General features: G+C 53.9%; 1 protein-coding gene across 1 annotated transcript; it reads left to right on the forward strand.

Moving 5' to 3' along the window:
* OPTC (opticin) lies at positions 6,864 to 13,514 on the forward strand. The gene is made up of 6 exons (XM_005690373.3): positions 6,864 to 7,185; positions 7,896 to 8,031; positions 9,632 to 9,790; positions 10,489 to 10,691; positions 12,315 to 12,410; positions 12,838 to 13,514. The coding sequence occupies exons 1-6, from the start codon at positions 6,961 to 6,963 to the stop codon at positions 13,006 to 13,008; spliced, it is 990 nt and encodes a 329-aa protein (XP_005690430.1). The 5' UTR covers positions 6,864 to 6,960; the 3' UTR covers positions 13,009 to 13,514.

Raw genomic sequence — 14,488 nt, forward strand, 5'->3', positions numbered from 1 at the left:
AACCTTTTCTTGGTGGACTTCCCCCATTCCTAAAGTCAGATAAAAAAATCTGGCAGCTACATGTGAAGCCCCAAACTCCAAGTTCTTTTCAACCCACAGATACTACTAGATGGTTGAGGGTCTCCCAAATGCTCAGTACTGAGACAGATACAGAAAGACACAATCCAGACTCCATTCCTAACCAGACAAAACTTACAGACTAGTTGAGGACCGGTAGTGTAAGATGCATAGAACAACGTGGCAGAGGTTTACCGAGCGCAGTGAGCAAAGGGCCAACCACTCCACCTGGAATGGTCTATAGGCCGTGCAGATATGCACAGAGGGGCAAGATCAGGATGCCCTGGAATCTCTCTTCAGGTGGAAGGTTTGTCTCAGAACCAACCTGGTAATCCCCCCAGACTACACCACCTTCTTTTGGATAAAAAGCTGCCGGATACTGTCCCACTCCTTCCTTGCCTCCTAAATTTCTGCCTCAGTTCAATTCAGCAAGTGTTCAGTGTATATCAACCATGTGCAAGGTTTCCAGCTAAGAATTCAAGGACAGGTAATATATACCCCCTTGCCCTTGAGGAATTCATAAAGGGAAAGTCCATGAATTAGTAATTGCGTGTCTTAAGTGTCTGCAATGATGCTGGGTACAAAAAGCATTGTGGAGAAGGTCTCTCCTTCTGCCTGGGAGAAACCAGAATGGTTCCTATCTTAAGATCTTAAGATCTTGCTCTGGATCTTAAGATCTGAATCAGATTTTGCCAGGTGGGAGAAGAAGGAAAAAGCACATAAGCAGGAAAGAAGGGAACCAGCTTGAGAAAAAGATTGAAGACATGGAGTCTACCGTGTGTGTGTGTGTCTGAGAGAAGAAGAGGCATGATTTGCAGTCATGGATTTATGTGGCTACAAGCCCTCGGCAGGAAATAGACCCCTGCTGTCCAAAAAGCAGGGGAGTTCCTGAAACTTCCACCTCTGCCTCTCTCTCTCCCCCTCTGTGCCCGTGAACAGGGAAGCAGTGGGGTCACCCTGCCCCAGACCTCTGTCCCCAGGGCCTGCCACCTCCACTCCATCATCACGCCTCCTGCTCCTCCTAACGAGGCTCGGATTAGAGCGGCTCTCCAGGGCTGAGCTGCCTGGGACAACAGGAGGACGGCTTGACGGTTCCCATGCAGATCACACACACGCACACCGTGGGCCCTCACACACATACACACACACGCATACCATGGGCTCTCACACATACACACACGCACACCACGGGCCCTCACACACATGCATGCACACACACGCATGCACACACACACCACGGGCCCTTACACATACACACACACACGCACACCATGGGCCCTCACACACATGCACACACACACACCACGGGCCCTCACACATACACACACACACGCACACCACGGGCCCTCAGACATACACACACGCACACCGTGGGCCCTCACACACATGCACACACACACACACACCCCGTGGGCCCTCACACACACACACACACACACATACCGTGAACCCTCACACACACACACACACACACACCCCACGGGCCTTCACACACATGCACGCACACACACACACACCACGGGCCCTCACACACATGCACACACTCACGCACACACACACACCCCGTGGGCCCTCACACACACACACACACACACATACCGTGAACCCTCACACACACACACACACACACACCCCACGGGCCTTCACACACATGCACGCACACACACACACACCACGGGCCCTCACACACATGCACACACTCACGCACACACACACACACCGTGGGCCCTCACACACATGCATGCACACACACACACACACACCGTGGGCCCTCACACACACACACACACCGTGGACCCTCACACACACACACACACACACACCACGGGCCCTCACACACATGCACGCACACACACACACACCACGGGCCCTCACACACATGCACACACACACACCACGGGCCCTCATACATACACACACACACGCACACCATGGGCCCTCAGACATACACACACGCACACCGTGGGCCCTCACACACATGCACACACACACACACACACACCCCGTGGGCCCTCACACACACACACACACACACACCACAGGCCTTCACACACATGCATGCACACACACACACACACCACGGGCCCTCACACACATGCACACACTCACGCACACACACACACACCGTGGGCCCTCACACACATGCATGCACACACACACACCGTGGGCCCTCACACACACACACACACACACCGTGGACCCTCACACACACACACACCACGGGCCCTCACACACATGCACGCACACACACACACCACGGGCCCTCACACACATGCACGCACACACGCACACACACACACACCGTGGGCCCTCACACACATGCATGCACACACACACACACACACCGTGGGCCCTCACACACATGCACGCACACACACACACACCACGGGCCCTCACACACATGCACACACACACGCACGCACACACACACACACCGTGGGCCCTCACACACATGCATGCACACACACACACACACCGTGGGCCCTCACACACACACACACACACACCGTGGACCCTCACACACACACCACGGGCCCTCACACACATGCACGCACACACACACCACAGGCCCTCACACATACACACACACACACGCACACCACGGGCCCTCACACACATGCACGCACACACACACCACGGGCTCTCACACATACACGCACACACACACACCGTGGACCCTCACACACACACACACACACACACACACACACCACGGGCCCTCACACATATACACATGCACGCACACACACACCACAGGCCCTCACACATACACACACGCACACCATGGGCCCTCACACACATGTACACACACACACATACCACGGGCCCTCACACACACACACGCACACCATGGGCCCTCACACACATGCACACACACACACGCACACACACGCACACACCATGGACCCTCCCTGAAATCCATGGTAACCAGACAGCGTGTCGGGTGTGTTTGTGAAGCCGAGAGTAGAAGGGGTTGAGGGTCTAGAACTTGAAGCCTGAATCAGAAGCGGCTCAGCCGGGCCGGGGGAGCAGGGAACCGGCGCATGCGCAGCGGGACCAGAGGCGGCGAGAGCGGGCGCGGGGCTTTGAGGGGCCGCAGCCGCAGACCCGGGAGCAGACGTGCTGGGGTGCGGCCCAGGGGAGCGGGGGCAGACTGCACGGGAGAGGAAGGAGCAGCCACACCGCTTTCTTCTCAGGGAACAAGCGGTGCGGCGGTGGAGCGGCGACGCCCGGCTGCCTGGAGTGGGCCCGGGGATCTGAACGCGGAGCCTCGGCTGTGAAGGTTGAGGACCGCCCACCGCAAGCGCCGCCCGCTTCCTGGGCTCCTCCCTGGCTCCAGGGCCATCTCTCCACCAGCAGAGCCCTCTGTGTCTCTCCTCCTGCGAGGGGCTGCCGGGGGATCGGGAACAGGTTTTGCTCTGGAGACAAGGTTCCTGGACTGGGAAAGCCCCTCCATTCCAGCTGGTGCCCAGGAACACTGCAAGCCAGGCTCTGGCCCTTGGGCCAGGATATTAGCTCTGCCCCTCAGGTCTTGTGCCAGGGCAGAGATGAGTTCTGCCAGGGCCATCTGTTCTGAGGGCACGGAGATGTATGGCCTCAGGACTTCTAGGGTGAGGCAAAGAAGGCAGCTGCTGCTGCTGCTAAGTTGCTTCAGTCGTGTCTGACTCTGCGACCCCATAGACCGCAGCCCACCAGGCTCCTCTGTCCCTGGGATTCTCCAGGCAAGAATACTAGAATGGGTTGCCATTTCCTTTTCCAAAAGAAGCCAGGGGTCATATGAATTAAAGATTTAGGACCTGAGGCTGGCTCTGTGTGATCTTGGGCAAGTCACCTCTCTTTGCTGGGCCTCTGATTCTCCACCTGTACTATATAAAAGATTTGGATTAAATGATCCTAAAACTATTACTTTGCCAACAAAGGCCTGTCTAGTCAAGGCTATGGTTTTTCCTGTGGTCATGTATGGATGTGAGAGTTGGACTGTGAAGAAAGCTGAGTGCCGAAGAATTGATGCTTTTGAACTGTGGTGTTGGAGAAGACTCCTGAGAGTCACTTGGACTGCAAGGAGATCCAACCAGTCCATCCTAAATGAGATCAGTCCTGGGTGTTCATTGGAGGGACTGATGCTGAAGCTGAAACTCCAATATTTTGGCCACCTCATGCAAAGAGTTGACTCATTGGAAAAGACCCTGATGCTGGGAGGGATTGGGGGCAGGAGGAGAAGGGGACGACCGAGGATGAGATGGCTGGATGGCATCACTGACTCGATGGACATGAGTTTGAGTGTACTCTGGGAGTTGGTGATGGACAGGGAGGCCTGGCATGCTGTGATTCATTGGGGTCGCAAAGAGTTGGGCACGACTGAGCAACTGAACTGAACTGAACTGAATGATTAATTAATGATCCTGAGACCCATGCAGCTGGGGTTTAGTACGTGGTTAGTGGGAGGAAGCAGGGAGGAGGAGCATCGCCTAAGAACCTGGGCAAACCATGTATTCAGGCTGGCAGAATCGGGAGGAGGGTGTCCGAGCTCCTTCCCACCACCTTCAGCAGGGACTTGCCAAAGGCACCAGGGAAAGAAGAGTCTCTCCCAAGAAGTGCGTCTTTGGTAAGGACCCCAGAGGGGGGAGATTCTCCTCAGACACCTGAGGACCCCACATGATGCTTTCTGGTGTTTATGATCAGGAAATGCTTTTCTGAGGCCCATTCTTGTAGGTCGGGAGAGTTTCCTGTATCTTCCTCTCCATCATTGTCGGAGAGCTTGAGGCTGGCTTTCAAATTCTACTGCACCCCCTGTTCATCTCCTCTTTGAATCTCTCTCCCTGTGGTGATTTTTGTGCACTTATAGTCCCCTATTAGAGGTCCAGGTGGCAGGTAGTGGTGCTGGTCAGCGTACCTCAGGTGAGCCTCTTTAAATCTTTGGATTCCATCTCTCTGAAACCAAAGCCGTGCCACTCTCAGGCTGAAGAAAGCGGGAAAGGCGAGCTGCATCCCTCCACAAAGCCCCACGGCTGCCTTCTCTTCTTGGAGAGCGCAGGATCTGAGGGGTGGGTGTCCTCTGCAGGGGTGGTAGCCACCTGCCCCCTCAAAGAGAGTGGGCCAGAAAAAGAGACAGACGGCAGACAGAGAGAGGAAAGGGAGGTGGGAGGTGGGAGGGGTCCGTGTGGGCCTGGGAAGGGAGGGCTGGGGGCAGGGAGAGAGAGAGTCTTTCCAACCAAGCAGAGGGGTGGCGTGAGGGACCCGCTGAGGAAAGGGGAGAAGAAACGGCTGGACGTCAGGAAACAGAGAAGTCATTGGCTTGACTCGCTCCCGCCCTCCCCAGGCAACCTTCTACCCAGGCCCCTCAGAGGGTCATAACTTCCCGGCAGAATTCCTGCCTCTCTGGAAGCTGTGAGGCTCCATTTGGAACCCAGAGTCTACAGAGTAAGACTTTGATATTTTGTGGGCTTTGCTATTTTGCTGCGTGAGGGCGAGTGCGGGCGGAGGGGAGCACCGGGTGCAGTGGGGTGGGGTGTTGGCGTTGAGGTTGGAGGGTGGCAGTAACTCAGCTTAGGGCTTTCTTCTTTAAGATTTTTTTTGATTATATAATTTGGTTTGGAGTAATGTATGGGAGGTAAGTTGAAGAGACAGCTCTTGCTATGGATGGGAGCTTACCCCCATGCCCAGCAAAAATTAAGAAAGAGGGAAAGTGCTCACTTTAGCAGCATATATATATATGCGCTACACACACACACACACTTAATGTAATTATGACTGATTCGAGTTGTATGGCAGAAACCAACACAACATGGTAAAGCGATTATCATCCGATTAAAAAATAAAAAACAAAATAAAATTGGGGTGATACAGAAGATTAGCATGGTCCCTGCACAAGGATAACATGCAAATTCATGAAGCATTCCATATTTTTTATAACTGAATCACTTTGCTATACAGCAAAGATTGGCCCAACACTGTAAATGAGCTATACTTCAATTTTAAAAATTGAAGGGAAAATAAGAGAGTCTCCTAGAGACTCGTGCAGCTGACTTTGGGGAAAGATGCGTTAACAGAAATATGCCAGGTACTTCACACCCACACAACACACATTCCCTGACCCATCTGTGCATATGTGGATGAACATGCATGAACATTTGAACTCATCTGTCCAGAGATACCTATGGAACTTTCTGGGTGTGTACAACCATGCACAAAGAGTTCTTTTGTTTCTGTAATCTTTCGTTTCTAAAAAGCTGCATTCATAAATATATTTAAAAACTAACATTCTTTTCTCTCATCAGTTCTAACTGGAATCAATTTTTAAGCCTATGTTCCCTAAATGGATTAGGCATTCCTGGAACTAGGCTTGCCCTATTTATTTCTGTGCCCCCAGGAGACAAATCCAGGGCCTGGGACTATTCAGATAGCTCATGTTTGTCAGGCAAAGGCACGAATGAATGAATTAATGATCTTCCCCAAAACCACAGGTTTCCTTAATGGTGAAGTTTCTCTAAATCTACTGTAGTGGGTAATAGTTGTACTCTGAATGGGTGACTGTATACGAGAGCACATCTGTGTCTGCCTAGTTAGTAGGGAGTTATGTAGAAAAGGGAACACGCAGGAGTGTGTGTGTTGAGATGAGTAAATGAGATTTTGCCAGGTGCCTGCACATTCCTGCACGCGTGAATGAGTAGCAGTGTGTGGACGAGACTGAAGCGGGGGCCGACAGGAGACATCCCCTGAGAGGCAGCCCCAGCGTGGAGGGAGCCTTCACTTGCAATGAAGACACTAAGTGTGACGAACAGCTTAAGGGTCTGCAAGCGTAGGGGTGGGAAGTGGGATGCGTTTGTGAGCTGTTCCCCCAGGACTGGACGCCTTAGTGATTCAGCTCCATTCTCATTCCATTCCCCACCCGCCAGGACCCCCATGAAGCTCCCGGCCTTACTGAGCCTTCTGATCCTGATGCTGCAGGAAGCAGGGACAGCATCTCTCTCAAAGGAGGAGAGGGGAGAAGAGCAGCCGTATGGGGAAGGCGATTCTTATGCCATTCTGCATCTGGGGGACTATGTCCTGAGCCTGGACAACTACGAAGAGGTCATCGATCCAAGCAACTATGATGAACTCACAGACTACGGGGACCAGCTCCCCCAGGTGAGCAGCAGACTCACTGCGTTCCCTGAAAGAAACTGGGAACCCGAGGCCTGGTCCCTCTCTACCTTGTAATCAGCTGTCTCAAGCCTCCATCTTTCTCTGGGAAGTGCAATTCTTGTTCCTCCCCAGGAAACTGTCACTTACATAATGCTAAGAAAGAAGACACAAAACTTCAAATTTGCAGCAAAAATTGTGAGCCTTCCCTTAGAAGCCACACATCCCTCCCTGCCTCGGCCTTCAAGTGAGACCATAAAGTGTATCTCACTGGAACATCAGCAGTGTCCTCACATTCTCCTAGCAAAAAGGAATGCCACAGCCTGTCCTAGACTGCCTTCAGTTCAGAAGTCCATTCCTCAGCCCTGCCTGCCTTCACAGGGGCTGACGTGAAGACTGCGCTCGTTTGCTGTGTGAACCTGATCCCCAGGCAAGGGAAGGTCCCCGGTCAGGGGGTCTGGAGATTGATCCTAGCTATCCCACCAGCTCGCCGGCCCCTGAGCTCAGGCCCTCCCCGTCTGGACCTCCGTTTCCACCTCTATAGCGTGATGAGAGACCAGACGCTCAGAAAGTCCTTGCTTGTCCCACTCTCTGCCCACCTTCCCCCATTTTCCACAGGGGCTCTCTGTAAGCTTGGAATTGGTTGCTGAAGTTCCCAGACTACAAAGCGAGTTCCTCTCAGGCAAAAACTGACTTACTGTGTGCTGTGTCTCCAGGTTAAAGGGACCAGCCTGGCTTCTCTCACCAGGACACGCTTTACTCAGAGCACAGAGGCTGCAAGGACACTCCCTTCAAACCCCACGACGGCCAGGCCTCCGACACTAGGCCTGCTGGCTGCCCCGGCCAACCACGGTAAGCGCACAGGTACAGCCTCAGCAGCCACGGGCCACAGACTGGGTAGCCACGCCCGAGCCCCAGGGGTGCCAAAGAGGAGTGTCGTCAGGGGTGGAGAGCAGAGGGCCAGGGAGGGAAGGGGAAACAGCCGCGGGGGTCTGGGGGTGGGGGGCGGGGCGTGGGAAACAGAGGGAGAGGCTGACTGTTCCTGATGCTTCTGCCTGAGTGCACAATCTGGATGGAAGGCAAAGAAAGCAAGAACTCCCCTGTGCCTAGCAAAGCCACCTACCTTAATTAATGGCATCGCTGGGGGAGCAGGTCGAGTGGTAATTAGATTAGAGATGATTTAAAACCTGTACAGAAGAATAAGTAACTTTGTGGCTGTCATTTGGCATGGGGGCAAACGAAGAATCTATTTTGCTTTTCAGCTTGAATTCCCTCCCTAGCATCTTCTCCCCTGCTCCCTGAGGCCTTCCTGGAGACTCAGATGCTGGCATATCCATCAGTAGGGGGTTGCACTCTGCTGGGGGTCAGAACTGAGGCACAGGCGGATGCAGTTAATTCCGGAATTGCTTGTTCTCAGCTCCTATTCTTCTCTTGAGATGTTTGCCTTGAGTGGGTACAGGGTAATGAGGCATCATTAGAGAAAACACTTCAGACAGGAATCTGTGACCTCCCAGGCTTAAAGGGCCTCAGCTGGACCTGCCATCCAAGGCCTGGGGATAAGTACACTGTCAACTCACGGCTGGTGAGGAAAAGCTGTCTCTTAATCTCGAGTCTGGTCACTACCATCAGAGTTCCTCCTTGAGCTGGACTAGCAGTGGTCTTTAGTAACCTATGTCCTTTTCAGAGCAAGAGATAGACTGCCTACAGTATTCAATAAAACCGTCCCAACTTGTTAAAGCCAGTCTGAGCTCGGTGGCCTGGCCTAAGTCTCATGACCACTGGTGATCAACTGAGAAGAGGGGAGGGATGTTTCCCAACAGCAAACTGAGACACTGATGTCATAAGAAGGGGAAATGAATCCTAGACAGTCAGTGTCCACTCCACCTTGACTCTATCATGCTTTTGGGAGCCACCTAGAACCCAATTCCTCACCCACAAGGCAGGTAGCAGAGTCAGCAGCCATTGGCAGTCGCGCTGGCTTTGTATCATCTGCAGGGCACTTTTGGGGGCCAGAGAGAAGCCCCATGGAAAGGAGACTAACACGTCCACCTCTGTGGTGGCACCTAAATGTCCTAGAAATACCCACGTGGGCCTGGGTAAATCTACGTAGGACCAGGGTCTGATGAAGGCACTAAGGGCTTAGATCGTGACGGTAAAAACTGAGGGAGGCTCTGCTTCTCGCAGTCAGTGGCTGAGCGCCAGACCGGAGCGGCCAGCAGCACTTCCGGGGGCACTGTGACAGTCGTTCTGGGTGGCAACCTGAGGGACACAGGTGACCTCGGCTCAGACACGCCCCGGCCAGGGCCTTTGGTCCCAGAGGCTGAGGGAGTCTCACGGGGGTGTGGGTGGGTGGGAGTGTGTGTGTGTGTCTCCCATCGGCCCCAGAGGCTGAGGGAGTCTCACGGGGGTGTGTCGGGGGCTCTCCCTGTGTCCCACCCTCCACCTGGCCCAGGCCTGCCAACCTGTCTGATCTGCGTGTGCCTCGGCTCCTCGGTGTACTGTGACGACGCGGACCTGGAGAACATCCCTCCCCTTCCCCAGACGACTGCCTACTTATATGCTCGGTTCAACCGCATCAGCCACATTCGGGCCGGAGACTTCAAAGGGCTGAGTATGTAACGTCCTGGCAAAGGAAAGAGCGGGTGGGCAGAGGGAGCCCCTCGGTTCTTCCCCGTGCTGCTCAGCCGCACCGAGCACTCATTAGAGTGCCCCTCCTGCATCGGCCCTTCCCTGTGGCTTTCAGTCTCTCCAGCTTGGAAATTACTCTAATTCCTGGCCTTGAAGGTTTTCCTACAGCAGAAGTGACCTGTTCTTGTTTTTGCTCCACAAAGCTATGGGAAGCTGGGGAGGAGAAGCTATGAGCAAGCCTATGTTTTCAGGCTGTCCTAGCAGCTGTAGCTCTCTGCCCTCCGGGCCTCTGAACAAAACCATGCTAACGCTGGTCTATAACCCAGATTCTACCGCTCATTGCTGACAGGCTTCCCAGGCCTCAGAGTTTTGGGGTTCTTTTGTTGGTTTGTATAAACTAACAGCTAGAAGTAGGACGGATCCAGGAATTCCTGCACCTGTTGGGTCTTGCCCTCAGAAGGCTTCTTCCAAGCCAATCCACACAGGACAGAACACTCCAGGGAAAGGTATCACGGAACCTGAGGACTTCCCCAGGTTTATCAAGTTCTTCCTTCTGGTTTGACCCTGGTGCAAGTGGAGCGCTGGCTCGCCTGCCCTGTGCTGGGACAGGAGAAGGGCGCGGCAGCTCCAGCAGGAGCAGGGGGAGGTAGTGTGCCCTGTGTTCTGCTCCGCACCTCTCAGCAAAACTGAAGAGGATTGACCTCTCCGGCAATTCCATCTCCGCCATCGATGACAAGGCCCTCCGCCTGCTGCCTGCTCTGCGGGATCTCATCCTCCCTGAGAACCAGCTCGTGGCGCTGCCTGCGCTGCCCACCAGCATCGAGGTCCTGGATGTCCGCATGAATCGGCTCCAGAGCTCAGGGATACAGCCTGAAGCCTTCAGGGTGAGCCAAGGCCTTGCATCCCTGCCTACTGCGTGCCACCTGTGCCCACAGCCACACACACACGCACCTGGCCCTCGTGGAATATCTCTGTGCCAACGCTGCTCTGGGGCATGAAAGTCAATTGCCATTTTCTTTTTTTTTATCTTTTGCTTTTAGTTGCATTTATTTTTTGTGGCATTTATTCCCAGGCCATCAGTTATTGTTTCTTCTGCTTATTCTGAAAGGATATCCTCCTCTTCTGGTTTAGGAACAGTCTGTTCTTTTTCAGTAAGGGTTATCTCAACGTGGCAGGGGGAGCTCATGTCTGGGTTGATCCAAGTCCCGAGCTGCATCTTCGGGGCTTTGTTCACGTGAGATGCTGAGTGGCCAGAGATCCAAGTCTTTCAGTGCAGCGTTACTCTCTGCATTCTGAGCACGTGCAGTAAAAATTCAGCACTTTTGGGGCCACCGAGCCTGCACCCAGCCCCACCCTTCGGCCTGGGCACACCTACCACGGTAACAATGGAAAGGCGGCGGGTACTGCTTCTGTAAAGTGCCATCTTTCAGGTACTTGGTGAGCTTTCAGGTATGCATACCCTTAGTGACCTGGGCAGTTTCACAAAAGTTCTTAAAGTGAACTAGAAGATTTCAGCCTCTTGATTTGCATGATTTTGTGGGGTTTTCTGGGTCAAATGGATAGAGAACCATTTTTAGAGCTCCCCTCAGACCACTCGCCAGAAAAGCCAAGCCCCATTTTCTTCATCTAAGCCACCAGCAACTCCCCCTCTCCCTCTTGGGACCCCTGGCCTCTCGGGTGCCTTCTCTGCACCTGCTCACACCTCCCTGGGCATCAGTGTTCTCCACACACTCACCCTCTGCTCCCCAGAAACTTGGACTAACATGTGACTTGACTTGGCGTTGTACTGATTCCTGCTCTCACTCTGCATAGCTGTTTGTTTTCAGAACCCACCACTAACTGACCAACCTTTGTCCTTCTAGGAGCAATTTCTCAAGAGAGAGACAATCTGGTTGGTCCCTGGCTGGCCAGTTTCAATGGGAAGGGCTAAACGTATGCACGGATACGGCCCCCGGGCTGTCCACTCAGCGGTCCAGGGAGCCTGGGGGCAGTCCCAGTGGGGGAGTGGAGAGAGCTGTGAGTGAGCCTGACACCCAGCTGTCACACTCACACGCACACTTTCTCCGTCATGCCTGTGGCCCTCCTTATGCTGGCCTGCGTATCTCCCAGCCGTGCTCTCCATATTTGGTCCACATTTAGCATCTGGGGACTTTTTGTCTTTTCTGGAGACTCTTCACTTGGGAAAGTCCCTTCTGATAGCAGGGATGTTGAAGCTGGGCCCTGTTTCCTGCCGGCCTGTTTCCCAGCCATCCTTGCCCCTTGCTTGCTCCTCCCGGCATCCCCCCGACACCGCTGAGCCCCTTCATAGCCCTCAGCTGCAGCAGCTGTTCCTCTGCATCCAGCGGGAGGAGATAAACCATCCCTGGAGCACCCAGCTCAGGACCCAGCACCTGGCTGAGGCCCAGGAGACGGGCCCAGGAGCGAAGGAATGGGGTCACATCAGCGCCCCTCACTCCTTGGGCCCCACAGAGCCCACCAGCCTCCCGCGTCCTCTGCCCCCTCCCCAGGCACTGGAGAAGCTGCAGTTCCTCTACCTGGCCGATAACCTGCTGGACGCCATCCCCCGGCCCCTGCCCCTGAGCCTGCGCTCACTGCACCTGCAGGTGAGCGGCTTCCCGAGGACAGGGCTCTTGGATGGCACAGAAGGTGGAGGTCAGACTGCAGGGAGCCCCCTTCAGCAGTGGTGGGGCTCCGTCACTGAGAGCTCGGCCAGCAGAGTTGGCACGTTTCACTCAGACCGCTGTCTACCGCCTCCGTCTCATTCCTTCCCCTTCCTGCCCTTTAAAACACTTCCCCTCCACGTTCTTACCCATCTCACCCAGTGCTCACTCCTGCTCCCCTCCCCTCGCCCCCCTCTGTCCCCTCCTGCTCCCCGTGCCCCCGCTTTCTGGCCTCCTTCCTTGTTTGTGGCCCCAGCCTTCTGGGCCTCAGTGTGTCCAGCTGCAGAGGGGAGGTGAGCTGGTGGGGCGAGGCCTGAGGGCAGACTCTCCAGGCAGAGGAGCGACACAGCGGTCGGTGTGTTCTCTGCAGAATAACATGATAGAGACCATGCAGAGGGACGCCTTCTGTGACGCCGAGGAGCACAGATACACCAGGAGGCAGCTGGAAGACATCCGCCTGGACGGCAACCCCATCAACCTGAGCCTCTTCCCCAGCGCGTACTTCTGCCTGCCTCGGCTCCCCACGGGCCGCTTTGTCTAAGTCTGCCGGCCCCCCGAACAGCAACCTTTCATCCGGGCATTATTAGTCAGCCTCAAGATCCAGCGGCAGAAACCCACTGTTCCCCCTGCCTCAACACACACACACACGTGCACACACGCGCACGCACATATGCACTCACGCACGCACATGCAGCCGTGCACACACATGCACACACGCACGCACACACACAGAGAAATATCCTCCAGGAGCCAGATTTACATTTCTCCATCCTCTTTCCTTAACACCTTATGGCTCCTGGATCAAAGAATAGAGATGTCTGCAGCAAAGCTCTTTCCCATATTCCTGATTCTTCCTACCCACACAGAAGGCCAAGCGAATCATGTAAGAAGCAGAGGAGGGACAGAAAGAGAAGAGGAAGGGGAAAAAGCAGTCGTGTGCTGGAGCTAGTTCTTACTACTAGGCTTGCAAGAACTGATTATTAAATTTTCCAGAATTTTTCAAGCCAGTTGTTAAATGCAGTCATTATTAAAAACTAAATCATGTAAGCTCACAATTAAATATTTTATGTTGAAAACAAATGTAATAAATACTCAAACTCATCACTTCCCAATTATTTTACCATCTTTTACTATTAACCATGTTCTTGAACTTATTTGTGTCTGTGGTATCTGTGTAGTGGAATTACTATATAATGACATGCTTTTAGTGACATCACATTGGTAGTTTGAAATTGGCCACGGTGGGAGTATTTATACCACAGAATTAGTAAATGCTACATATTAGGATTTTGTTAAAGAAAGAGCCTGTTCTTAAGCCTTTGCCAGCACCTCTGAGGATGAAAACAGCTGTTTAAACTAGCCTCTCCCTATCTCTAGGCCACTCTACTAGGGGTAGGGTGGGGTTTCTGGGGCTTTTGAAAGCTCCTTGCTTTTCCTATGCCGAGGCTTGCTGTTAGACTTGGAGGGAGCCTTTCCTAAGGATGGAGAACAGACATGTGTCTTCCTCTGGAGGCCCTTGTTGCTGCTGCTGCTGCTGTTGCTAAGTCGCTTCAGTCGTGTCTGACTCTGTGCAACCCCATAGATGGCAGCCCGCCAGGCACCCACCACCACCCCCACCACCCCCCCCGCCCCCCCCCCCCCCCGCCCCCGTCCCTGAGATTCTCCAGGCAAGAACACTGGAGTGGGTTGCCATTTCCTTCTCCAATGCATGAAAGTGAAAAGTGAAAGTGAAGTCGCTCAGTCGTGTCCGACTCTTAACGACCCCATGGACCACAGCCCACCAGGTTCCTCCAGCCATGGGATTTTCCAGGCAAGAGTACTGGAGTGGGGCGCCATGGCCTTCTCCGGCCCTTCTTGCAGCACTTCCTGGCCACGTTCCCTTCTGTGTTTAACCACCAGAGGGCAGCCTTGTGCAAAAGGTAAATAAATACAGCAATTACTCATCTGCAGCTTTCCCGGATTCAGGGCAGGGCCCACTGTGCTGGGAGAATGGGGAGAAGGACAACTATGATCTGACCCAC

This window comes from Capra hircus, chromosome 16 (assembly GCF_001704415.2).
Source record: "Capra hircus breed San Clemente chromosome 16, ASM170441v1, whole genome shotgun sequence".
Lineage (NCBI taxonomy): Eukaryota > Metazoa > Chordata > Mammalia > Artiodactyla > Bovidae > Capra > Capra hircus.